The 27,154-nt window shown below is 44.1% G+C and overlaps 1 protein-coding gene across 3 annotated transcripts; it reads right to left on the reverse strand.

Annotated features, from left to right (window-relative positions):
• Positions 1–15: 15 nt before the first annotated feature.
• Positions 16–26,942, reverse strand: dipk2ab (divergent protein kinase domain 2Ab). Of its 3 annotated transcripts, none has more exons than XM_085418836.1 (4): positions 26,763–26,942; positions 19,375–20,264; positions 5,898–6,201; positions 16–2,467 (listed from the first exon to the last, which is right to left on the reverse strand). In XM_085418836.1, the coding sequence occupies exons 2-4, from the start codon at positions 20,026–20,028 to the stop codon at positions 2,121–2,123; spliced, it is 1,305 nt and encodes a 434-aa protein (XP_085274962.1). In that variant the 5' UTR covers positions 20,029–20,264; positions 26,763–26,942; the 3' UTR covers positions 16–2,120. The 3 variants fall into 3 exon arrangements, with proteins under 3 accessions (XP_085274962.1, XP_085274961.1, XP_085274960.1); XM_085418835.1 differs by having other exon boundaries at positions 26,567–26,942; XM_085418834.1 differs by having other exon boundaries at positions 26,480–26,942.
• Between the last annotated feature and the right edge of the window lie 212 nt (positions 26,943–27,154).

Consider the following 27,154-nt stretch of genomic DNA (forward strand, 5'->3'; position numbering starts at 1 on the left):
CACGCAGAGCATAAGTGTGTATATATCTATATATAGATCTTCATTTATTTTAATATTTAAACCCACTAAAAGTTGTAAATACAACTTTTGAATGAAAGGCACAGGAAAAAATCAGACAATGCTGATATAATACTCAAAAGAAAAAATATATTACAGTACAAAAAGAGGACAGTTAGTTACGCATGAACAAATCCTTCCAAGTTGACCATCCTCCAGACTCGGGGAAACAGAAATACAGCTGACACAACAAAAGAGAAGGGGGTTCAGAAACAAAAATCCATTAGCCAAACTTGTCTTTATTGCTTTTCCAAACTGGCAAAAGGTCACATCAGCTCTCCAGGTCTCAGAGAAGGCCAAAAAATAAACAAACAAAAACAAACAAAAACTGCTGTGCTTTCTCCTTTCCCCACAGGTGGAGTGGCTCACTTTTGATTATTCGCCTGTCTGTTGACTGTGCTACACAACACTCCACTGGGCATCTGATTCACAACATCAAAACAGTTGACATATAAAACATATGGAGCCAGAGACGGGTTTATTTGATTTTTTTTTTGTTTTTGTTTTTTAAAGAAAGATCTCTCACAATGCATTACCAGCTGATCCTACGCTCATTACGCTTTAATTTGTTGGCCCACCAAGTGTAAAATCAACCCAACCTCTAAGTGGTGCCGAGTGTTTAAATATTCAGCAGACATTTCTGGGATTCAAAAAGTGCAGGTCAGAAGCCATTTCTGGAGCAAAGAAGTAATTTGGTTATCTTCATTGCTTTTTGTACCGTTGGCTAGATGGAGCTTACTGAAGTCAACATTAGTGGGAGCATAGCACAGAAGAATTCATTTATAATTACAGATATTTAAAAAAAACAAAAAAAAAAAAAAAAAAACAGAATCTGAAAGAAGAGGCCACTACTATTCACTTTTATCAACTTTGGAAAAAAAAGATTTATCCTATCAAGATGCTAACAAAGCAGAGGGGGTTTTGTGACATTTAATATGGCTAATTTATGCCTTAGATCTGCCTAGAGTTTTGGTTCTTAGGAGAGGAGAATCAGTATGCAGGCCTGACAGCTCACATAAGATGTGTGCACACATTGAAGTTTTTCTGGACAGCTCTGGTGGGGAACCAAAAATATAACTCTGTACTGCTTAGAATTCCTAATTTTACAACTAGCCTCTTTGGTATAGGCAAATCTGCATCAAGAGACCCACCAATGTCCAATTTGTATCTTCTTTTTCCTAAAAACAGCTGTCTCAAGCTCACTGGCCCCATTAAAAGGGAACGATTTGGGGGGGGGGGGGGGGTGGGTGGACAGTCCAGGATGATTGCATCAATTCTATAACTTTGAGATCAGGTGATTGTTTGGAATAGCAGGGAATTATACTTCTACAGACATCAAGGGTTTTCCTTTCGTCCTGCATGAAAATGAAAACTCCAAACTTTCTGTTTATCCTCTAAACTTGATGCAGCCTGGACTTTTCTGTTGCCAGACGGCAGATTCATGCTACTTCCACCTTCTCTGCAGCAATGCTACAGAGGGGGGCAAAGCCATGGCACAGCAAAAAAAGGAAGGAAAAAAATAAAATAAAAACTTAAACTTGGATTCAGTTTTGAAAAGAACAGCAAATTTAAACAAGAGAAATTAGTGTTACGATCAAACACAACAGTTCGGATGGACTGAGGAATGGCAGGAGGATCGACGTGGTCGGGGCTATGTCATGTTGCCGCGGCCACTTGGACGCTCTGGTTTGTGTAAGCCTGTGTCCAGTGAAGGATGCGTTTACCAGAGCCCTTTCTCATCTTCCCATCCCCCAGAGATGGCAGCCCACCCTGGGTGGGGAGAATTTACCTCAATTCCCTCTCCATCCTGGTTCTAACCAGAATTTTATAGCGCCATATTCCTCTTTTACACAGGAGCAAAGTAAGGTAAAAGCTACAGCTTTGAGAAATCAGCTTTGAAGTTTGATTCTTACCCTTCCTGATGCAAGAGCTAACACCTTCCAGCTCCAAAGCATAAAGGAGAACAAATGACATCATGAACAAGAACCAGGATCTCAAGAGTCCAGAGCCAAAAATACAGAATTCAGTCTCTCATTGCGTCAGGCTAACGCCGACTCCATTCATTACCTGGCCATGGCAGAGGAGGAAGCGGCAGCTAGCTGTGTGAGGTATTCGCGCAGGTCCTTTGCTGCCTGAAAGCGGCCGTAACGTTTTTTGGGTTTGGTGCACTCGTCCAACAGAGCCTTGAGTTGTCCATCTTTGGCTATGTGGGCAGGCGGGTCGTGGAGGAGACCTCCAGTGGTGCCCCGCCATGTAGCATACCGTGACAGCAGGTTTTGACATATGGCATAGTAGTTGTGGTCCACAGTGACCCTGGAACAAAGAGAGTCCTTGGAGAAAGACAGACAGGCCTCCCGGTCGCACTCCTCAAACCGGCTCTCGTACCACACGTCGTAGTTTTCCGGCTTGTCTGCAAGAGAACAGATACACAGGTAAATGAATCCGCTGCTATGAAAACGTAATAACAGCATTTAGTTAAAACAGATTTAAAAAAGCATCTAGTGGATCATAAGCTTTGTTTTTCCCCAGGTGAATGTAATGAAGTGAGGCTGGGTTATGTGGGCCTTGCAAACCTTTAAGAAACTCCTGGAGCTATAAAATCAAGAGCATTTTTAATCTTTTAGCATTTACACCTTTATTGAGAGTGATACACAAACATGAAACCTGGGGGGGTTGTTGGGTAAGTCACGCAAAAATGGTTCAATCTTTGCATTCGGGGTATTCTGCTAAAGAGCTCCCTCAGATCTAGGCAGGCAGTTTTAGATGAATTCTTTCCTGGTGTAGTAAGAGCATTTCTCTTTCAGCAAACTGTTTTTTCGAAACTAAAGAGAAAAACTAAACTTGAAACTTTGGTAATTACAGTCAACTGTTCCACCGCATCTGACCGTGAAGAATATTTATTTTTTTTAGTTTGTGCAAATTATTACCCATGAAATCAGCCTCAGCAGAAGCTGACAAGACCAAGGTGCCACTTTTGACACCCCACAGGCCCTAATGCGAAATACTATTTTCAAAGCCCAGAGGCAAACAACTCATCTACAGTTTCATTTGACAGAAATGAACCACTTTCCAGATTTATTGAGCAAATAAAATTCTTTCTCCAGCTCATTTCACATTGCTTTTTTTCCCCCTTTAGAAGATTGTGCTGGGAAAGAAGGGGGCCAAGAAAATAACCTGGAATGACGAGAGAGCTATTGGTTTGTGCATTAAAAGCCAGATCAATAGCATGGTGGGGAGGGGGTGGGGTTTGGACCCAGAGGATGCAAACACATAATCAGTCTATCAGCGATGTAATGCACTTCTCCTCTGGCTCATCAGTACAACTCAATCAAACATCCAACTCTGCCCTGTTAGCAAGGGGCCTCCATGGCCCCCCAAAGAGGAGGGGCACATCAACCTCAATCAGTGTGGGTGATGAAGATGGATATGCCTGCGTATGCATATACCGCAAGCAGGCGCATACATATAAAGACGTACACGCCAAAGCAGCAAGGTGAGGTGAAAGCAATTAATGTTTTGGAGCTGGCCATGCATCACACCTCAGCACTGATTGACAGATGGCATCAGGAGAATGTCCTGTTCTTTTACCCACACACACACACACACCTAAAAAGAAGAAGAGAGCAATAGGTTTGTTCTCAAGGACAAAGATGAGCACAGCAAAGAAAGAAGAAGAAAAAAAAAAAAAGTACTTTGAGACTCAACTAAAGGCTAAAAAGAACTACAAGGTCTATTTACTTGCACCTCAATGCCTTCAGTTCTCTCCTCCTGCAAGCTCGAGTGTAACAAAGCTAGAAGATTTCCAACACAAACTAAATAATTTCCAATTCAAATGAGTGGAGAGCAGCACATGAGGTAGGCTGCCTAGCCTCACTTGTCTCCTGCATATCTGGTACCTTCCATGTTAAGGAGCTCAGGCTTGACTTGTATACATTCTCCTCACACCTCTGGCTTCACTGGGCTGCACTGAGAGGGGACATTGGGCCTGAAATGCTTGTTAGCGCGGCCTTACTAGTGGCATTCAAGAGTACGAGCCGGCTTTAACAATGTATGCCTGTGTTAGAGTGCATTATTGAATGTAAGAGAATGAGAACGGCGGTGTGTGTGTGCTGCTGCATGTGTTTGTGTTAGCCAGCGGGCGTCAGGGAGAAAGAGAGAGTGAGTGAAGTGTGCGTTACATTATACAGCATGTGTTTCCAAAAGCCACTAGGGGTGAAAACATCCTCAAATGCTATAAACTCAATGATGGGGAATGGCTCCTTTCGCACCACTGGACTGTGCAAACACAGCGCACAGCACAACTTCAACATAGCATGCGTTTTATCTCGCCAAAACCCATCACATCAATATGGATGCCCCTAATGAGAGGGTGGAACAGCACACGGCTTTCTGCGTGTTTGATTTGCAAATCAATTGGCCTTAGTTTAGACTGATGAGATTCGCATCACACTCCTTAGCTCGCTTTCAATCTCAGGCTCTAATTGTAGGGATTGAATTCTGTTTGTCGGGCCTTGGGAAGTTACCGTGGCTATTTCCTAGCGCTGTCCAACACATGGCACTGACCTCGTAATACTCATTATCGCTGTCGTCCCTCTTCGTCCTGCTGCGCCCCGGCACTTGGCACGCACACAAAGAGATTCAGGCGCGCAAACATGCAAGAAGAAAATAAACTTGGGGCTTAAACTCTGAATAGCCAGGGTAAGCAGCTTGAGATGTCAACCTCTAAATGTGTCGGCCAGACCAAGGGAGTCTCAACCTGGATTTTGCTTTACGGCTTGCAAAAAGGACTACTTGTGACAGGGCGGAAAATTGCAGGTTTTGGCACCAAGGCAAATATACACACTTTAGTGTGGTGCATTGACATATCGTATTATCGCGCACCAAATGAGGGAAAAACTCAAGGGGCAAAAACTCCAGGGCATGTTGGAGTACCTTCCCATGTTGTACATCAATTTGCAGTTTTCTGGTGTCAGATCTTGTAATTTGGCAAAATGGCACTTTATCTCAGGATAAATTCATCACAATACTTTCGCCTACAGCTAAAAAAGTGCATATACACACACACACACACACACACACACACACACACACACACACACACACATGCTCATATCTGTCACAGGGCATAATGGTGGAATCTCAACACCCAGCGACACAACAGTTTATCACTTTAATAGGATTTCTGCAGGAAGGGACAAATCTAAGAGCCTTACTAGGTGGCCTTGCCTCTCTCTGTAGTGGCCCCTAGAAGGGGGACAGAATTGTAGGAAACCGCAGCACTGAGCGTGTGATGTATAACTATCTCTGTCCTTGTTATGAGGTTTATTCTGAGAGGCAAAAAACAAAACAAAAAAAAACTAGGGCAGCGGAGATGGCTCGTTATCCGAACGATCTTAGCTTTGATGGGGACGTGCGCGTTAGAGGCAGAAGGGGTGCTGGAGGAGTGTATATTCTTAGAAGAGAGGAGGCTTCGAGCATGCGTGTCCCTTGAGGCCTTTCCTCAAACCTTCATCACTTCCTCATAAGCTACAGTTTGCGGGTATAGTTCTGACATCAAATGCAGTGTTTTCTAGAAAATACAAACTGTGGACAGCGTTTAAAAATGTAAATGTAAATATAAATAACACCCTGTAAACACCCTGTAAAGATGAGCAGCAGTTCTTTATGAAGTGGTTGTATTTAAAGGCGTCAATGCATACATGTTCACGAACAATGACTTATTGTCATGGAAACTGTAGGGACAGACTGTGAGGCATTACTCACAGACTTATGGATGTACATGTCTGTGTACACATACACACAAAGTGAATGTGTGGAAATTTATTGGCAGTGCCACTCACTCTGCTTGATGAGCCTTTTGTCGGCCACAAGAACGTTCTCGGCGTCGACAATGATGACCTTTCCGTCACGTGGGCCGACCGCAAAGTTGTCAAAGCTGACATCGAGCAGGTAGAGGGCGAACTCAAAGTCATTGTTGGTAAGCTGCTCGGCAATGTCCATCAGCTGGCGTGCCAAGTCTACCCTCTTCTCCCACGGCGCATTGTAGAAGCTCCACAGATCCTCACCTACGTAGTTGACAGCTACCACGCGCCCACATGCTCCCAGGTACTTGGCGAACGGCCACCCTTCATCTGACGGAAAGCTCTGGGAAGGAGAAACAGATGAGCGTGGAAGACAGTTTATTTAAAAAAAAAAAAAGAAAAAAAAAACAGATAAAAGAAGTCAGGCTGTGTAATGTAGTTGGCTGACAGAAAAAAAGAACCCAAAAACAAAACAATAACAGTGGCTCTGAACAGCAAAGGTTAACACATGAATTGGAAGAACCTTCAAATATTCAGAAAATATTTGTTTAACTTGCACACGAATCGGCTTCTTTAACACGGACAAATGAAACAAAAATCCCAAAAAGCAAACACAAAGATTCTGTGTGCAGCCTGAGGTGATGTTTTATACACAATTCTAAGCACAATAGCTGAAAATCTGCCAAGGATCACGTGGGTATAACGGATTAAATTTAATAAAAGCAAAAGCCAGTTTGTGTTAAAGCCCTACAGCTATGAGTTGATGTACGCCGCTATATTCAGTGGTTCCAGAGAACTGATAGGAGATGATTTGTGGTAACAGCAGTTAGCAGGAAAGCCTTATGTGTTGTGATGCAGCTGTGGGGCGATTTAAACTGCTGTGTGATGTCGACTAACTGAGTTAATGCAGCTTGGGCATGCTGACAAGAAATCGCTGTGTATTATAGGTTAAACTGATTAATAATAAGGTAATACCACCAGATGAAGGCGGTACTAGCGCACTAGAGCCTAATCTCTCTTGGATTTATTTGCCTCTGCTGGGGTCAGATATGCATGTGTGACCTATCATCTGCAATTGCCTAATCAAGTGGTCACATTGGTACAGGCAAACACATACACAACTGTGGACAGTTGTACAAACGTACGTGAAACTTAAATGAGATAGGCATGAAGCGGCTGTATCTGGCAAATGTTGCAGGCTGCTGGGGGACTCGAATCTCTAAGTCTCATTACCGCTTCGATCTCCCTCCATGAGCTCTCGTGTCTCACACTTTCCCTGCATCCATTTCTTTTCTCTGGGGCCCATTTCTTTGTCGCAGGCTGCCACAATGGTCAGACAAATTAATAGAAAATAATAGAATGAAAGCCTGTTTTTCTTTTGTTTCGTTTTTTTTCCCCCGCAGACACATGGGTATTGCTGCAAGCGGTACGCCCTCCACCCTATAAACCCGCTGCCATAGGACTCCATCTTTTATAATAAACATCCGTCCATATGCTAGCCTAATGATTGCCTGCATTTCCTAAGTAACAAATCTCTCCTGGGTTGCAGTTTTTGGCAGGCAGCCGCCACATGGACACAGACTGAGAATTGGGAGCACTTGTCTTTCACAGCAGCCTCGGTCGCCCTCCCTTTCTGAAACCCAATCGCACCTGCGATAAGGCAGGGAACACATCGTGACACTGCAGGTAAGGTGTGAACTACTATCAGTGTTGCATCTCACTTTACACTCGAGGTAATTCAATACTTTACCAGCTTTCAATTTCTGTCATGAGGGTAAGAGGTTAAATATGCATGGCTGCCCCAACTCTTTAAACTTTAATGAAATACAAATTATTTAAAGACATACATTTTAACCCCCTCCATCCTCCTCCTCCCGCACACCACGCAGCTGCTATCTCAAAGACAGCAGCTGGACTCCTGCCACATGGAGACTGTGGCACTGGGAGGATGCAAGTGATCTGGAACCCAAAAGGCATTCAGGTGATGACTATGGTGCGATTTGCAGCTTTGCTTGTGTGCCACTGACTATTTTTGGGGTGTTTTATTTTGAACACTCTGCAAACTATGCTGTGCATGATGCAATGAAGTCAAGGCAATTCTAAGCCCAACAAAGTCAAGTAAAGCAGCGATGACTCAATGTGACGAATCCAGGCAGCAGCAAACTTTTTCCAGCCTATCAGTCTGTTAAGTGGCGTAAATCTATACCTTAGGTGTATCTCTTGTTCCCATCAGTTTTAAGAAAGAGCCACAAGCTTGACTGAAGGACAATGATAAGTTGCATGCGGTGTAGGTCGAACCCATTTCCCTGAGGTGACCCGATCAATCGTGGGCCAGACAACAGTCTGTCCATGAAGCACTACTTGCTTCTTGCTGCCTTGTCTGTCTGTGCTCATCATCACTAGACTTGGCAGTGACTCACCCAAACGTCTCCAAAAGCCTGTGCTTCAATAACCTTTGTCTAGACTTTTAGATACAGCAAACTCGACAAGAAGAGAAATTAAAGGAAGTCCATCACATGCTCAGAAATGAATGATAATGGTGGGCTGACTGCACTCCCAAATACTGGCTGGAGGGGAGACAATCCCAGGCTACTGAGATGCCATTAGCCACTGGGCTAAGAGAATTAGGATTAGAGATTTAATAGGCTAAATATCTAAAATGGCTTTCTAATTTCTGAGGGTGGTATATAAAGATTAAGTTGAAGCTTGATCAGTTAGGGGGTATATCCTTCTTAGGCTCGCCTCCCTTTGACCCAAATTCAAGCCTTTATGTTGCTGCAAACCTAAGCGGCTCTCTGTCACAATGACAAAACTTGCCCTGTCCAACATTATGACTAAAACCTCCTTTGCCAAGCATCAACCTCTTCTCTCACGCCTGCAGGGTGGATGGTGAGATGTGGGGTTGCGGGGCCAGCCTGAGAGCCAGAGAGCAGAGAAAAGAAGAGAATACGATGGAGACAGCAAACAGAAGAGACAAACAGAGTGTCTTTCACTTCTACGCTCCAGTAGACAGGAGGAATAAACCAGCAAAGACCTGCCTGCTAAACACATCTCTCTCTTTGTTGTCAGGTTACAGCCCTGAATAGGAGGAAAAAGTAGAGCGACAGCAGATGGGGGGGATGGCTGATGGGAGGGAGGAGAAGGATGAATGCCCTACGGCTACTTTCATATACTGTCAACGGCTGTTATTAGAACGCCTTCATGTCTGTCTGGTCCTCGTTTGTGGTTCTTAACATAGATGTTGCTCGTTCGCGGTGCTAGAAGGCTCGCTGCGCTGCGTCAATTACCTCGGTGCCATTTTTATGAGCTTCCTGTATTTAAATTTTATACACAATAAGTCTGAAAGTGAGAACTACCGAACAGCGTGGGCAGGCACACGAGAGTGGGCACCTGAGCTTTGGATTCAAACTCGCCTATTGCAAGGCTTGATAAATACTCTACGTGTCCCACCAATCATTCTCCCTTAGCGCTCTTTAAACGGTTACTCTGCAGAAGTCATTAACGTCCGCAATGAGGCGTTGAGTGGGGAGGGGGGGATAAATTGGAAAGCCCAGCCTAATATTACATCCACTGCACTATCTCTGAGCAGACCTGGGAGGTACTCTGGTGTGTGTGTGTGTGTGTGTGTGTGTGTGTGTGTGTGTGTGGTGTTACTGCAAAGGTAGTGAATTTTACCAGTCGTCACCCAATCATGTTATGCTATTTAAAAATGCTGAGGGTGCAAAACTGCCAATGACACATCCCAGCAACTTTTACTGCTTTTTAAAGTCTTATCACTTCTTGTTCCCTTCACTGGATATGAACCTTTTATTTCCTGCTTAGCAAAACCTTGAACTTGTAAAACATGGAGCCCAATGCTTTCCCAACCCCCCTTCCTCCCCTGCAAAATTTTTTGCCATGTCACAGAAATAATGAGCTGGGCTCGGGAGACAATGAAAGCAAGGGTGGAAAACAGACTCTTCTCATTAAAGACGACCTCATAGTGACTTCTAGGCCCAAGTCTGACTAATCTAATCTTTAAGGTTGTGCCAATTCGCCACCGTAGCAGTGACTGGGGGGGGGGGTTGTTGTGCTTTCCACCCCCTCCCTTGTAATACAGACACACTGGCGTTCTCTCGGGGGTAGATTGGATTGGGCTGAAATGTAACAGGGCCACAGACAAATGGGCAGCCTCTGGAGAAGAGGATGAAACGAATGGAGCGAGAGGCACAGGAACACACACCTGCGTCCTGACATCTGCTGACAAAGGCATGCCCTTCTACAGGGCCACTTGGGGAGGGCGTGGGCGTGCGTGTGAGAGAAAGCGTTCAAAAAGAGGCTCCTTGTTTGGGTGTGCGTGTGAGTGTGTCTACGTGAAACGCCATCCGAGTGCATGTGAATGAGAATACGCAACGTGACCAGGGCTGATAACAACCTCTATTCAAGGGCCGAGTAAACATGAGTGGCTCCCAAGATATTGCCTTGGCTGGCTCGCAGAGAACACTGGACCATCAAACACGCGCGCGCACACACACACACACACACACACACACACACACACGCGCACACACACACACACACACGTTGGACGCAGAGTTGAGTTTAAAAGGAAGCAGTTGCCTTCATCTTTGCAACCACAGCTACTTTCTGCGTAAAGGAAATTAGTAGTTGCAACCAAAGTGTGCAGCTTGTTAAAGCCCTAAGCCGGGCGTGGCGTAAATTCTCGACATTTTCTGTCTTTAACAAAACCTCGCCTCTTTGGAACAAACAAGCCAGGACAAGACTCGTAAAGAGTCCTGGGATCAAACTGTAAAGTTGATGACACGTGGCGGATAGACACAATCAGTCAGATAAAACGAAAGAGACAGAAAAAAATAACTTTGAACCTCAGTATAACAAAATGAACATTATTCAGTCTGTTTATCAGGGGGGATTAGTGTTAAGAAGGAGCCACATCTGTTTTGCAAGGCTTGAAAGGCAGGAGCTGCCAAGCTGGACCTGGGGAAAAAAGAAAGAAAAAAAAACCCTATTGCTTTTCTGTGCAGCTCTCCTGTTGACCTTGTGTGTCTGGAGGATGTTTGGCGAACCCCGTCTGGCATTTTGCTGGCCATTTATGTTTAAAATCCAGTCAGTTAGTCTGCAGTGAGAGCTCAGACACCACAGGGGAACCAGCCTCATCCTAGCACACATGGTGCAACTTCTTTTCCGTGTCGCACGTCTCCCGCTGCTGCATTTCCTGCTAACCTAGTTTCCCCTCCCTCTCTCCCTTTGTTCCGCCCCTAAACCTGCGATACAGGGCAATGATCCCACATGTTCCAGACATCGGATCCAGGAAATGCCGAGTCACGGCACCACACTGAGGAGTGCATACATGTCTGCTGGTTGAGACAAGCCAACTGTGTAGATCTCTGAATTTAGAATAAGCCTGACCTCTTTCTTTATCCAGGCGTATGGTTCAAAGGCTGCAAAGTTACAGCGCGTACCACTGGCAGCAGTCTTGGGGAACATCCACATCCACTGGTGTACAACTCCACCATTCAGAACCCTTATAAAAGAGGCTTTGGAAAACATGCTGATCTGGCTGTTCCTTGGACAGATGGCCAAAAAGTGATACCTTTGTGAAGGATAACAAAGACAACTAATCTCTGATTGGGTTTAATGCATCACACAAGTCTTTGTTTCCCCACTCATAAGACTATACTTGCTGTGACCACCCAAGTATAGTTGGAATTTGTTTTTTTTTGTTTTTTATTCTGTCTGAAAAAATGTGATAGGTTTTTCTAGTGCCCTCACTGTTATTTTGCTACTGTCGAGCAGTCCTTGATCTCAATCACTTGTCTCTTGTCTTATTCTGCAGTCAAACAGACTAACCACACTTTCTTGAACTGAGGCCGGTGACTGAGTTAAGGTAAGGGGTTGGGAGTGCGACATGTAGAGCTAGTGGCACTAGCTCTACATGTCGCCAGCTGCAATCAAAAGTGGTGGATTTGAAATCATGGGAGGGCCACTGTCTTGATACCACCAGAAATACCATGCAGTTCTGCAGGAAACACTGAAAACTAGGCCAATATATTACAGGTAGGGTTTGGTAATTTCCTTCTTTATGTTTGAGTACTCCTTTCCCATGGCTTCATCTGACAATGGACGATGTTCATATTACTGGTTTAATATCTTATTATACATGCTATGACAGCCTTTATTTTTCATTTAAAAGTCAATTAATGTCCATCTAGACAAGCGTGTGAACAGCCTTATGAATATCAGAAATCTTTGCATGTATAAAAACTGAAAGGACTGCTTGTGCCAAGTGGGAGATCAAAAAAGACACTCGGCTCATATGAGAAAACAAAACCAAGACATCGAAAGACTATGCACATGATTCAGTGAGGTACTTCAAGTCTTGATAGAAATGGGTTAGCTGGCTCTTTGAGTTCTGCAGGTCTTTGCTCTGCAGAGAGAATGAGAGCAGGATGAGGAATGAGTGCACAGGACGGCACAGCTCGGGGTTGCTAGTACACACTCCGCCGCTTACTGATAGCTGAAACCCTTTGCCGACCTGAACCTGAGCCACTGCACATGGAGTCACCCCATAAATCCCCTCCGCTGGAAGATGAGGAATGTATTAAGTCATAGGCAGCAGTGTTCACTCAGTCTAGGTGGTATTGCCGCCCACACAGTTTGGCCTCAGACCTGAAGGCTGTGGGTTTGAGGCCTACATCAAGGGTTGTATATTTCAGAGCAGGCGCCAATTATCTCAGGGGCAACCATGTAAGCATACTGAGCAGGGAGACTGCTGTCACTGCCCCTGTACTCTAACCTCTCTACAGACCAGAGGATGCATGAAGAGAATTCCCCTCTACAAAGAGCAAATACACATATATATACATATTTATTCATTTATTCGACATGCTAGAGAAAGAGTCAAACATTAAAAGAGGGGCCTGTGAACATTTCCCTTTACATACAGTGAGCAGTTAAAATGCAGAGAGTTTTAGAACTAGCAGGGGTGGAAATGCCAAAACTGTACAGATGCTACAGATATCCCTAACCTCTTATAATTTCTCTGACAGGAACCAAGTGCCTTTTGCTTTAATGCAGTGGGCAGTTTTATTACTGCAAGCAAACTGATGTGCTGAAAGGCATATTCTTGCTAACATTAGGGCCCAGGCTCTCCAGGGGACAGAGGATAGTAAAGAGCTGCTTGTTACGGATCAATATTGGCCATCTTAAGGGGTCCAGGGAGAGCTGTGAATGACTGTCTCCTGCACTGCAGAACTGTATCTTCAGGAGCAGGGCATAAGATGGGCTGGGGTGCACACTGTAACAGTAGGAAGCTTTGATGGGGGTGTTGAGGGACAAATCTAAAAAAGAAGCTAGTGGGTGGGATGGGAGGGGGGTTAGCCACAGGCATTTACCTAACCAAACACAGCTGTCAGGCGTGTGCGTGACTGTGTGTACTTGTGTGTGTGTGCACGCGTGTTTGGAGAGAGGAAGAAAGAGAGAAAGGATTATGGTAACACAAGCAGTCTGGCTCATTCAAACAGAGGAAAACACCACAAGGCTCTGGCTTGTACAACACACACACACACACACACCCGCGTGCACGCACACACACAGTCACACAAACCCTCGGTTCCTCTCCTCCTTCTCTTCTCGCCTTTCCACCAGGGCCTCCATCCAGCGAGGGCAGCCAAAAAGAGGGGAGTCGAGCCCAGATAACTCCCCGTCTTATCCTAACAGGATTCAGTCTGTACACAAAGGCCTATAAGAATAATGAAAGGGGGTTTGGGAGCAGTTGAAGGAGGGTTAAGCGGCGTACACAACCTCCTCTCTTATGTGCTAAGAGCGTCACAATCCCCAAGACCCAAAAACAAAGGTACTAATCACAGACTACCAACTTAAATACTATTTACTGGCCGACCTCAGCCACTGAGCCAGCCTTTGAGACAGAAGGCTCTCACTTAAGCTGCGATAGCGTGCAGCGTGTGATTAAATGAAAAGAAATAAATAAAACTAAAAACAAAACAGGTTTTGATCCTCTTTGTGAAGAGGCACGATGACCCAGAAAACCAGACCATAAGGGTTTTCCTGCACGGAAATTATAAAGGCTTAAATTCTGTCGATACTTTGCCAGAGCAAGCATATGCTGCAAAAAGGAAATTTTTTTCCCCTGCATAAACTGAAATTTTTTTTACAATCCACATAAATCTTAAAAAAAAAAAAAAAAAAAAAACAGTTTTTCTACTTGTTTTTTTCTTGATATTTGCACGAAACATCACAACAACCTGTCTATAAACTTCAATATTGTCTCCAAAAAAAATTCCTCATTTCATTTCTTTTCAACAGCAAATTGTAAAAATAATTGCTTCTGTGCAACAAATAAGGTTACATGGGAAAATTATGTGCATATTAGTCAAAAAAATAAAAAAATCTCCCCAACAAGACTCTTGGAGCATTTTTTTTTTTTTTTTTTTTTTTTTTTTTTTTTAAATGACATCAGAAACAGCAGTATGCGACATTACGTGATGGCAGAGCTTCAGTTCATCCTTTGTCATTTTTTTTTTTTTTTTTAATAAATAGGACAGGGGGAATGAATGAGAGAAAGAGGGGGAGAGAAAGAAAGAAAACCAAAGGGGAGAAGAGACGGTGAGAAGGGGGGGGAAGAGAGAGAGAAAAAAAAAAAAAAGAACTCCTGGGTCACCTGTATGGAGAAAAAAAAAACAAAAAAAAAAAAACAAACAAAAAAAAACAAACAGAGGAGACAGCAAACAACAAAGAGTAACATAATAATAGAGAAAACAAAGCACCATCACAATAAACTAGCTAGTCATAGATATCAATATTTACTAAATAATAAACGATATTGTGCAGCACGCAAGATAGACAGCGCACAGTGTGCTTTGAGGCAGCAGCCAAGAAAGCTTTAGTCCGCGTCTGTGAATACCCATGTGTGCATACCTGTGTGGATCAGCATGCTTGCATTCCAAAGGTTTCTCCATGTAATGATCTGCTAGGGAGTGTGGGGGGGCCACAGCCCCGTCCTCCAGGGTGTGAAGCGGGTATGGAGGAGATCAAAACTCCAGACATCCAGAGGCCCCCAGAACACAAGAGACCATGGAAGACCAACAGAGGGGCAGCCGCGCCACTGTTCCAGTAAGAGCTGAGGAGAGTCCCAGATGAGGGCTCGCCCAGCAGCCGCGGAGCAGAAGTCAGGGGGAGTTGCAGTGACGCGCCCGTGAGCTCCGCCGGCCCCCAGCTGTGCCTGAGTGACCGAGCCCCAGGCCGAGAGGCCGGGGGCACCCCACCTCCAAAGGGGCCCGAGCGAGCCCCAGGCCCCAGGCCCCGACAAGCGGCCGCCAAGGAGTGAGCCGGTGTGTACCCGGACGCCCACCCCCAGACACAAAGAACCACCAACACACCGACACCTGAGGGAGTCCGCCACCGGCAGGGGAAGTGGTGGTGGGTGGAGATAGGCCTCCAAACCTTGGAGGGCCTGAGGTGTCCCCAGAGAGGTGGCGTCTGATACCCAACCTGACATATAGACACAGACATACAGGCACACACAGACACAAACATCCATTCCCACCCTCATGCTCTCATATGCACTCACTCCACACTCAACCAACGTGGAGACAGACATAAAGAGACGCTGTACACACAATCACACTCCCCAAGCGTACTCTACAAACCGGGTCTAGGTACCCTTGCCCCTGGAGGGGGGAATTGCACCCAGACCCAGGTGGACTTGGAGCATGTTTTAAAACCACACCACCGTTTTAAATTTACAGTTATAGTCATTTAAACTGAGGGATTTAAATTTATGTTACCAACACAAAAATAAATCGAGGTTGTGCAGGTCGCAGCTGAGGTACCACATTTGCCTCACGTTGTGCCAGGAAAAACCCCAAACACAAACTGTTTATTCTGGCTTAGCTTCCTGAAGTGACGGAACATTGTAATGGATTATGCAGAGCTTCATTAATCAGCAGCATACCAAAGATGCATCCCCCCCTCCATTTTTTAGAGATTCAAACAAGCTACTGGTGTGTTTGCTCAGAGCTGTGAATGTTTCCTTCCATATTTGCATTAAAATGTTGCTGTCAAAACTGTTAGGAAGAACAGGAGATAAGGTCATCCATGTAATCTCTCCCCCTGATTTAGCATCAGTGTCAGAGTTCTTGGGGAAAAAAAAATACAGTGTTACGTGAAAGGAGCGTGTCTCCTTGTCAGGTGGGGCCAGAGCGTCGAACGAGTCGGTGGATCTGCGAAAGGTGGGGAGAGACTGTAATAGAAAAAGAGGCAGAGAGAGCTGAGAGGTGGGGTGTCTGGGAGTGCACAGATTTGAGTTTAGAGGAGATGAGAGCGCCACTGACTGAGTTAACCCCACAGGCCTGTCACATCCTATTCTCAGCTCCACTGAGCAAGACAGGGCTGAGGACCAAAAAGGGTGCGAGTACAGTCACATGCTTCTGGCAAACTCGCTAAGCTTAATGATTTGGAAGCGAGGACTAGGCTAAATTGTACTAATTTAAGGTTGGGCCAGATGTACTCCATCAAACACAACCATCACCTGATGAATCGGTGAGTCATCTAGCCGCAGGAGAGACGGCAAGGATGGCAAGTAAGATTCGAGCCATGGAAATGAGAAAATGAATTACTCGCTTCTCATGCAAACCGAGTTATTGTTGAATAAGAGGTAAAAATTAAACAGCATCATGTAATTCCGCCGCTTGGCAAAGAGACAACCCCTTGAACAAGCAGATTTATCAAAGTAAAAGAGAAACCTTTCCAGGGTAACTTAAACTGCACCGCTAAGAGGAAATGAGGGGAAAACAGATGAAACTGGATAAGACGACTCTCATTGCACAAGGATTTTTCCTTGTTTGGCTGTCGTCATTTTTGTCTTCCAAAAATATTTATTCCCCAAAGCCAAATTGTCTTCCACGTGACAGAAAAGTGGGGGTGGTGTGTGTGCGTGCAGCACACAAGTGTGCACTCATAGACACCGAGAACACAGAAAACACATTGTTGGCCAGACCCAAAACAACACAGCAGATTGTTTCCCACTGACAAAGAAGGTCTGGTTTCTCATAGTGAATCAGGGCCGATTTACTGCCTGTGGCTTCAAAAGACTGGAAACAGAAGCCTTTCTAAGAGAGAGTGCAGCTCGCTGAGCAGACAGCAGAAATGTTATTCGCATTATTCAACTGTATAAAGCCATAGGAGAGAGAAAGGGAAAAAAAAAGATCCCTATACAACAACACTGCTAGCTGATGACAAAAGGAAATTATTTACGCTAAATATAGCAAAGTTGAATTATAAAATGAGTGAGAGTTTCCTTTATTCAACCTACTGGAGAGGTGTTTAACTACAACCAGGCAAAATAAAGCGTCACTCATGACCTGACAGTGATAAATAGTTGAAAAAAGGCCCGGGTTAGATTAAATAACGAGTCATAAAACTCAGCCCACATTCCTCTATATCTTCTGTTAAAGCCTGTCCCCACACAGCAGCTCAAACCTCTAGCAAAAAATAAAGGGAAAAAAAAAAAAAAAATAGGTAGACCAAGGTGTTGTAGTACAGCACGTCTTCTGTTCAATCTCTATAGACGCTATTAATTCTTTATGGTCTGCTGCTGCCCAACCTTGTGCATAGGGCCCTTTCAGTCTCACAGCAAATTTTCTCATCTTTTGAGGTTAGTGATGCTGACGAACAGTCAAAGTACTCAGGATCTGCGAGTCTCTGAGAGGTCTCGCACATTTCTTTGTGCGTTATCTATCCCGGCAGTCTGCGCGCGCCATCGGCTATCCTGCGGCCTTGCGCGAGCAGAGACCCAACGGTTCCTTCTTTTACCCACAGGTCACAAGTTCAGGCTGAGATCAACAATTCATGAGTCCTTGTAAACATGTAAAGTCTCCACGGAGCGGGAAGTGGAAGGAGTTGTGGACAATGTGAGTGCATGATGTGTTTGTGCGTGATGTCTTAAACTATGTGTCCAAGATAAGACTAAGGCCGTGGTGGTGGTGGTGGTGGGAGGGGTGATTCCCTATGCCTCTGAACTGAAATATAACTGAAGTGATGGAATTGTCTGCACACGTGTGATGAAAAAGTAGGGGAGGAAGCCATAGAAAGAAAAAATAAAAAAATAAAAAGGGATGTTGTGAGAATAGGGGAGAAAGGAAGCGAGGGGGAGGGTTGAGTGACCGCACAAAGCTAATCAGATTTTATAGATTGACCAGACTAAAAAGCTGATCCCGCCTTTTGTCCTCTGAAATGCCTGGAGGTGTCCAGTAACACATGTGGGGGACAGTGAGGCGCGGGGGGGGGGGCTAGTGGTGGAGGTCAAAACAAGTTATTGAATGTCTACACGGGCCAAGACCATTGTTGTTCTGTCCCCTCGTGAGACCCTCAATGCCAAACAGAAATTGAAATTGATTGGCCGCCTGTTAATCAGCGGGTGAAAAGGATGCGGATGCAGAGGAATACGCCTGCTTTGACATCAGGATGACTGAATAAAGGTGGGTCAGGATTTTTCTCCTGACCTCGTGTCAAAGCTAGACGTTAAACTTTTTTTTTTTTTTTTTTTTTTTAAAGCATCCTTTTCATTTCAGCAAGATGAACCGTTTGTTTGGTTAGAATGCGCCAAAATCAAGAATGTTCTAATCTTCCCTGTACCGGACAACGAAGCGTCCTGTTGCATTTTCATCAAAACTAAACAGTACATATCCCAAAATCTTCTTTTAAAAAAAAATTCATAGATAAAGTAAAACAATTTCTTAAAACTGTTTTTTCCTATAGCAACACTGAAATTCACACAGAAAAACAAGTTAAAAAATATTTCGCAGGACGAATTAAGGATCAAGAATACTGGCACTGATACAGTTTAGCAGCCCTGCAGAGACTGCTCCGTTCCAGTCACACACAAATGATGACAATCCAGTGGACATAGACTTATATTAAAATTAAAAGCAACTTGGACCATTTACAGATGCATCCTTGAATAATTTAAAACTGCCCTACATATGGTGTTAAATATGCAGCACTGCCGCCAGCCAAAAATTGCCTTTTTCCCCTCTCAGAGCCCACAGCTCTTAAACCCTTCTCCATTCTAAGCAGAAGAATATTCTTGCTCCAAATAGCCGGCATGCAGCCTTGAAGTAGCCCTGAGTTTAGGGAGGACTTGATAGCCTGTCTCAGATCTAGGCAAGAGGAAGGAAAGGGATTCCCGCCCTGTAATTTAGTGGGGGCTTTGTGGGCCAACACACTGTTGCACTGATATTCTGAATCTCCGGGAGTAATCCAGGAGCCGCGTTTTATCATCTGCTCTGAAACCAGCTGCCGCCACGGATCATCTGACAAAGACCTCTTTGTCAGATGATCCGTGCATCTTTATCCAGATGCAACATTTTCCTCGAAGAGTGTATTTGCCGAGCATGATTTAAAACCAAAACAAAAAACAACAACCCTATCAGCTCTAAGACTGCTTTATACCCTGTAAACACGCAGATTTTAAGAAGTTCAAATGTAGACACAGTACCTGCAATACGAGTGGTTCCGGGTTAAATGCCAGCGTCATGAGCAGCTGCATTCTTTCCGTGTCCTTGAGGTTCTTTAGCAGGAAGCTGCCAGAGTCCTTGGTTTCGGCGTACCTGCGGACCACACGGTCCAGCAGTCTCTGAGAGGGGCAGTGCACCAAGTCTGACCAGCCCTCTACCACATCTGGAGTAAGCAGTCGAACATCGCCATTGATCCGGGCAAATTCAGTCTTGTACATTGCCTGGATGAGGTCACATCGCGGCCTGCCTGTGGCCCTCTTGCAGATTTTCTGGTCTATCTCGGCCAACTCCTGGTTGGAGCCGAGCCGTTTAAGCACCACGCGACGAGTGCCCTCCCTGGGCTCTCCGTACTGCGCGAAGTAAACATTCTTGACATTGAAAACGTCTAGAAACCGCAGGCGACCCCAGGTCTCAAAGGAAACCTGGCCGTTCATGAACTTGCGGCACCAGCTGGTCCCAAAGCAGGCGGGACACTTGTTGAGATTGATGAATCGTCTGTCCGTGAGCTCATTCTTCTGGAAGGACGCGAACAGGTTGTGGGTGTTCATCAACAAGATGACAAACAATCCCACCACCAACAGGAGCTTTAGACAGCGGTACAGGCGGCCAAGTTTGAGAGGCAGGAAGCGCAGCATGATGTGGATGGGTCAGGAGTGGGGTGTTGAGGGACAGGGGAAGAGGAGGAGGAGGAGAGGTATTGAGATGATCGTCAGGGAGCTAACCTCAATGCCTCTCCGTCATGGTGCAAAGGGGAACCTTCTAAAGCGGCAGACAGGGGCGAGGTTGGCACAGCTGCACTGTGCCAGACTTTGGCAGTGGCCAGTGCGTCATGTTCTCTCTGCAGTTTGTATGTAAACTTGGGCGAGCAGTTCTGAAATCAAACAGACAAAGAGACGGAAAAAAATCATTACATGAGGGAAAATATAAAAGCTACACCTTATAATACCAAAAATCCAGTGCTTTGCCTTAAGTAACAGTGGAAAAAGGTTGATTTAATTTCCTTCTCACCCTAAATGCTTACATGTGATCCCACCTTGTAAAACAAAATGCAGCTTCTCTGGAATATGAAATAGTCGCACAAATTTGAATTGCTTGGGTCATTTGAGAGATTTCATTACTTTTTGAGCAGAAATGAGATGGCCCACAGCCAATGCAATAAACCTGCCTGTGCCTGTTTGAGTGCGTTCTCTTTGGGAAATCATTTCTTGTATACTCAAAGTATAAGAAAAATAAATAAAAAGGGAAAATAAAGTGTCAGTGATCAAATTAAGGGGAAATGTAAAACATCGTCCGCAAGTATTAAAATAAAATGTCCTGCATTCAGAGGAAGAGTCCCTCAGTGGGCCCTCCCTCTGCACCAATAAAAATATCCATCACTTTTTCTAAGATGTACTGCAGAATAACTTGCCATCTGAATACCTCAACGGTTACTTCTAAGCTCAGGAATCTTGATTTTGTTTCTCTTGCTTCAGGTGGAGGAATCTCGGTTTGCATTGTGATGAGAGTCACACCGTGCAAAGTTTAACCTTTGATCAGAGCTGCCCTGCTTCGTTTTAATCACGCTTTGATGCGGTTTCTTTGAAAATGGCTGCTGTCGCTAAAATAACGTTTCTGGTCGAGAGGGGGAAAAATGAATCTGAATATTTCTACTGAGATTATTAATTTTAGCCAAGAAGGGGGATGGCAAGCCCTATCTGAAGAAGAAAAAAAAAAATCTGGGATCACAGTGAGAGAACAAAGCACTTAGAAAAACCCCACAAGCCCCACTAAAATCTGTCCACGATGAAACCATGTTAGACCCCCCCACCCCAATCCAGCTTTTAGGCAGTAAGTATTTTAAGTCGCTTTAAGAAATACAATGACTCAGACCATGCAAATTAGCCATCCTCAATTAGAGCTCATTAGGGCATGCCTATTAGGACAGCTGACTTGAGAGGGCATGGCTAACGAGCAGGCACAGTAGTGTGATTAGTTTGTGTGTCGATGGGTTCCCTTGCTTTTAGATCGAAGAGGCGGAGATTCTGGTAGGACACGCGGGTTAAAAGCAACAGAGAAAGCGGCGGCTGTGAGAAACGTGGGCCTGCAGCACGCCAAATAAGAGCCGAATGGAGAAGCTTTTACCCCACACCTCTGTCTGGAAATACTTCGAGCTGATCAGGCCAAGTTGCCTAATGTAAAAATAGACCATATCCAAATAGGGAACTACAGAGTGCCACACTGCATGTTTTTAAAAGGCAAAGAAAAATGTTATTCGAGCATTTTTTCCCCCCCCATTCTCGCCACACCACGCACAATGTGACTCAACACAGCAATAAGGATATGATTTTTTTTCTGACATAAATAAAGAGTGAGATAATGAGTTACTGAGAAACTTTACACCTGCATTTTCTACATGGGTAAAAACCTTTCAATCAAGCTTAAAATGCAATGATTTTAAGTCCTATGGCGGCATTTTTTTTAAAAAATTCATCTATTACAACACATTACAGTGAAAGTTGGAGATGCACTGATTTATCCGACAATATCGACCACTTTCACTGTGTGTCTTATTCAGCTTTTCATTAACTCGTATTATTGAACCTGGACTCTTGTGAAATAAAAAGCAGGAAAGCCGTCATTGCCTGGCACAAAAGGGATAATGTATAGCTACAGAGACACACAATGACAAAACATCTGTATCTGGAGTGGCCTTTGGCTAAATTGTTATTTTAAACATTAGACTTACCATTGGCCTCAAATTAACAAATGGTGCATCCTTAATGATGGCAATATTTGGCTGGAATCATCTAGAGAGCACTTCGTGAATATATTGCAAGAGCTACTGATTCTCACATTATCTCATCTCAAGATAACTCAGAAGCGGGGGGGGAAAAAAAAAAAAAAAAAAAAAAAAAAAAAAAAAAAAAAAAAAAAAAAAAAGCAGAACAGAAACTGTTTTTTTTTCCCCTCCAATTTATTTCTAGACAGCATTTGAAATTAGCTCTCTGAATAGGGGGGGATAAATACATAAGTAAAGTAGGCCCACACTGGGCTGTCTTAAACAAAAGGATTCAAAAGGATGCATGTCTGTGCCTTTTACTACAGGGAGTGAGAGAAAGCTGATTGCTTGAGGGGAAAACTGAATTTCCCGTTGTTATAAAATCTCGATTCAAGTGCCATTTAGCATCTGACACAGGCAGCCATGACACTGACGTGACTGCAAGATCTTGGGAGCAGATATGAAATTTATCTAGGATGAGCTAAGGGCTCAGAGAGGACGAACCATAACCTCAGCGAGGCCAAGAAGTGTTTCACCTCTTCATCCGTGAGAGAAAGAAACAGAGAGCCGGGGCAAGCTTAAACAAACCCTGAACAAGACCTGGACAGCGCCGAGTAATGAGAAGCACAAGCTGGCAGCCGGCATGAAGAGAATACATCGCTTCGTATTCCTTGCCAGAAAAAGCGTTAGACCACAATTACATAAGGAGCATTACCTGCATTATGTTAGTAATCACACAATGCGAAAGGATCATTTTCTTCCTCTTAATGAAAGACAACTTTAACACTCAAATTATTGTCAATGAAACACACAAATCGGCCATCTATGGGTTTATAGCGTGCCACGATTAGCATGGCGCATGAGCGGGTGCAGTTTGAAATGCTACTGGAGTTGAGGTTTTTTTATAACCTGCTGCTGCTGCTACAAGCACAGTAATAGTGGGAATAAGATGAAAACATTCAGCTTTATTGGGAGAATGACATGGCAATTTAAGACAGGGATCTCTTTCCCTGGTAATTACCCCACTAGACTGCTTCCTCGTGAATTTTACACCTGCAAAACCATTTATTTAACTCCCCTCACTGACTATTGCGGTATGATGGGAGTTATTTAAGAGAATGTGGTGAGAGAGAAAGGCAGACTGCATAGGGCTCCATGGCAAGGTTGCCTACTCAGGTTCTTGCTGAGGGCAAAGTTCACTTAAAGTTCTAAATTAAAGCCAGATGTTTTTATTGAAGGGCATTGAAATTTAAAGCAGTGTTTTCTTTGGGGCAAACCTCACTGTGCCCACAGAAAACAGTTTAAAATTACACCCCCCCCCTTTCCTACCAGACAACCGTCACAGTGCCTCTTCAAAAGATGGGAGGGATGTAGAATACCAAGAGGAGGGGAAAAAACTCTGTTTAGAATAAGCACCAAATTACTTCTCATGATACAGGGCCGCTGCCAAAAGTGGGCTAAGAAAGTTTTTCAGCGTACTCAGTCTACAAAGTATAGCGGTGAGCGCTTCGAAAGAGAAGCAAAGAAAAGAGGGCAAATCAAAGGATGCCTGACTCCTCATGCATGGAAGATGAGTCCCGCATTCAAAATGTTCCAAGTTTGGCAGATGTTAAGAGCCGCAAAATGGCTCATTACTGGGACTGAAAAGGCACAAGATGAAGCAATAGGCCCCATGTTGGCTTAAAACAGAATGACAAAGGTTGAGACAGAGGAAGATGACATGGTAATATTCTAATATTTCAACTTTTATTAAACTTAGATTTTAAAAGAAAAACTCAGATAAAGAGGAGGGGATTGAAAAGGAAATTTCTTTCTTGAATAATCTTTCCTAAAGCTCATTGTGTAAGAACCAGCTTCAGATAATGGTGTGCAAGGGCAAGGCTACTCTCCAGCTAACCCTTTTCTTGACTGCACCTGAGGCTTAACTTCATTATGATATAATGAAGTCAAGCCACACAAGAACATGCTTGATTAATTCCAATGGAAATGCAAAAGAGAGTGCATGGTGGGAAGTGGGGAAAAGGACTGAAATACAATGGAGAAGTTGGTAAAATAGAGAGAGAGAAAAAAAAAAAGATAACTGATGTATAACTAGCGGCCAGCAAGAAAAGAGAAGCTTTGAGTTATTGCTCTTGTGATTGAAATGACTGGAAATAGATCACTTGAATACAGAGCAGCACTTCTCCATCTCTGAATGGATGCACACAAACACACACGCGAGAGCAGCTACCTGCAGGACCGCTGGCATTACCCCCGAATCCTCAAAGCTGGAGGGGGGAAAAAAAGTAACCTCTGCCCCTCACCACCACCGCTGCCGCCACCACCGCCACCTCACTTGCTTTGCAATGTGTGGTTCTAGCTGGAGAGAGGAACTACTGTTGCCAGGATTATCGACCGTGGGAGTCAATAATGTTTGATCACAAAAACATTCAGCCGCAGCCGGGTTGCCTCAGTACAGCAAACAAATGACAAACAAATGACAGTAACATTCGCACGCCTAATGGAAAATTGAGTCCTCGGATTATAAGTACCAATTAGCAGCATCCCCACAATGAACATTAGTCCATTCATCTCTGGCCCAAACCAAACACGAGAGGGGTTTTAATGAGAATATCAATAGTATCTGCTTTGCGCCAAAATGACGCAGTTGTTAAGAACACACTGCGAAGACCTACTCTGGATTCCCCAACTGAAAACAGCTTCTCCCTTTTCTGTTTAATTTAAACAGCTGCACGGTTGCACAACCCACGATCTCTCTGGAAAAGTTTGGGGAGTTGGCATGAATCTGAATCCCATGTTAATGCTACTGCAAGGCAAACATGTCAGCCGAGTGAAATGATTAAAACAAGCTGTCAAAGCGAGCTGCAGTTTAAACAATCGGGAAATGCATTTGGATGGGGAGGAAATGAAATCGATTACCTTAAAGACATTCGTTCTCCCACCTTTGTCTGTTTCTCCGTCTGCTCTACAAGTTACTTTATCTGAGACTGATTTGGCATGTCTGGAGGTCAAAAACAAAAATATACTGCTGCTGTGGGAGCTTTTAGGCTGCAATTATGAGACGTTCCCCTGCCGAGCACTCAGAAACATTCAAATCAACCACCAGCAGAACGCCTTAAGTGTATCAGGCTATTTTCATAGTTCCCTCGTCAACTAACCTAGCAGAAAGCCTCCGCAATTAGTCTCCCGATATAGAAAAATTAATTTTAAGCAGCCCGTCCTATTCATTAGACTGTAAAGAGAAATTCCATAGGACTTATTATGAGCTTTGTGTGGAACCAAACACTACAACTCTTGTGCTAATCTTTTTTTTTTCCTTTGAAGGAATCAAGGGCAGCAGTTTTCAAAGAAAGTGCAATTATTACTATGCCACAGAAATCTCATGGTCAGATCTATTCATTCGTTTTTTAAATCCTCTCAAAGTTAAGCTTATATTTTAGGTGCTTTTAGGCTTGATGGAGAAAAAGAAACAGGCTCAACCTGTTGTGTTTTTGCCAAAAGGAAGGCGAATCCAAAGCAAACCTGTTGAGATGAAGTGTTTTAAATAGCTTGAAACTACAGTGGGAAATTAAGGGGTGAGAATCGGGGGGGGGGGAGCAATGTTTTGTTAAATAAATACTAAAACGTTAATAGCGCCTCCGGCAAACATGATACCTCCTGGACACCAGCGTTGTTGCTGTAATTTATTATGATCTGCATACAAATAGAGTTCAGGGGCAGCACATTGTCTTCACTCTGCAGTGTATCCATTCTCATCCATTTTTCCCCCATTATGCTTTTTCCCCCTTTTTTGATTCAACATCAAATTGTGCATAGGAGTCTTGCTATAGTCTCTAATGCAAGGCAAATAACGAAAAGATTAAAAACAGCGTGTAATTAGAGGGAAACATACTAACCACCTATGCTTAGACTGTTCCGCTGCAACTAAAATGACACCACCAGCAGTAATAGCGGTAATAATATGCTTCTTGTCACCGCACAGTGGATGTGGGCATCTGATAAGAGTTTGTTTTTAAAAAGCGATGAGGTTTGTTGTCCTTTTTTGCTTTAATTATCTTTGCTTGATCTAAGGTCACACGACGGACACTCGAACTGTTATGCATCCTCTTACTGATATAAAAAAAAAAATCAAAACATTGAGTTTTTATTGCTTTTATGGATTTTTTTTTTTTTCTTTATCGAACTGCTCAAAAATAGACGTGTGAGCGACTTCTGCAATGCACAATTTACCTCCTCTCGCTTTAAATAAAAAACAAAACAAAAAAGAAAAGAAAAAGAGTTCAAAGGCAGCACGGACTGCAAAGAGAAGAAACAACTGTGAAACAAACCTGTGACTTTTCCCCCCTCTCCGGCTTTGTAGTAGTGAAATGGTTAGCGCTCAGCTGATATCATTCTTCAAAGTTGCGGCTACTTACGAGGCGGACTAGAGGGGACTTTAAAACACCGGCGATTGTATCTCAGCCGAAAGCTGCTTCTTCAAAGCTCGACGAAGATCTCTATCAAGCACACTCAAACGGGCTTCCCATTTCTAGCTCTTAGGTATCTAGCCAGCTAGCCTGCTAGCCGCTGAAATAAACAGTTGAGCTGTCGAGTCCTTAACTCTTCGTTTACCGGATGTTTCCGACTGGACGACGGACTCCTCTTTACAAAGGACAACAGCGTCCGTGCGGTGAATTAACGTCCATATCTGTCCGCGTGTTGCGAGTCCCGTCCGCGGTCACGGTATTGCCTCTTTTCTTGTTCTCTCAGGCAGCTGCTCACTCCTCTCCAACACCACAATGGGTTCTGTTTCGACTCTTTTCAACACCAGCCTCTTTACTCTTTACGACAACCGTTCTCTGTTTACGGGCACGGTTGCTAAGCGATTATTCTAATATTGTCTTGTCTGGAATGCCGCCCCCAGTGCAAACTTTACCAGAATTTCTATTTTTTTTTCCTTTCATGTCGCTCCAATTAGGCTAACACCAGCCTTTTAAAGAATTTGTAACATTACCTGAAATTAA

This window comes from Rhamphochromis longiceps, linkage group LG9 (assembly GCF_057381845.1).
Source record: "Rhamphochromis longiceps isolate RC_006_pf linkage group LG9, R_longiceps_female_GT1.1, whole genome shotgun sequence".
Lineage (NCBI taxonomy): Eukaryota > Metazoa > Chordata > Actinopteri > Cichliformes > Cichlidae > Rhamphochromis > Rhamphochromis longiceps.

Bases quoted from the DNA above. Each gene is read 5' to 3' on its own strand.
- dipk2ab (XM_085418836.1), bottom strand. From the start codon at position 20,028: ATGCTGCGCTTCCTGCCTCTCAAACTTGGCCGCCTGTACCGCTGTCTA. The intron at 6,202-19,374 runs GTACTGTGTCTA...TCTCCTTCCCAG, and splicing joins CGGAACCACTCGTATTGCAG to AGCTTTCCGTCAGATGAAGG. The intron at 2,468-5,897 runs GTGAGTGGCACT...GTTCTCTTGCAG, and splicing joins CAAAAGGCTCATCAAGCAGA to ACAAGCCGGAAAACTACGAC.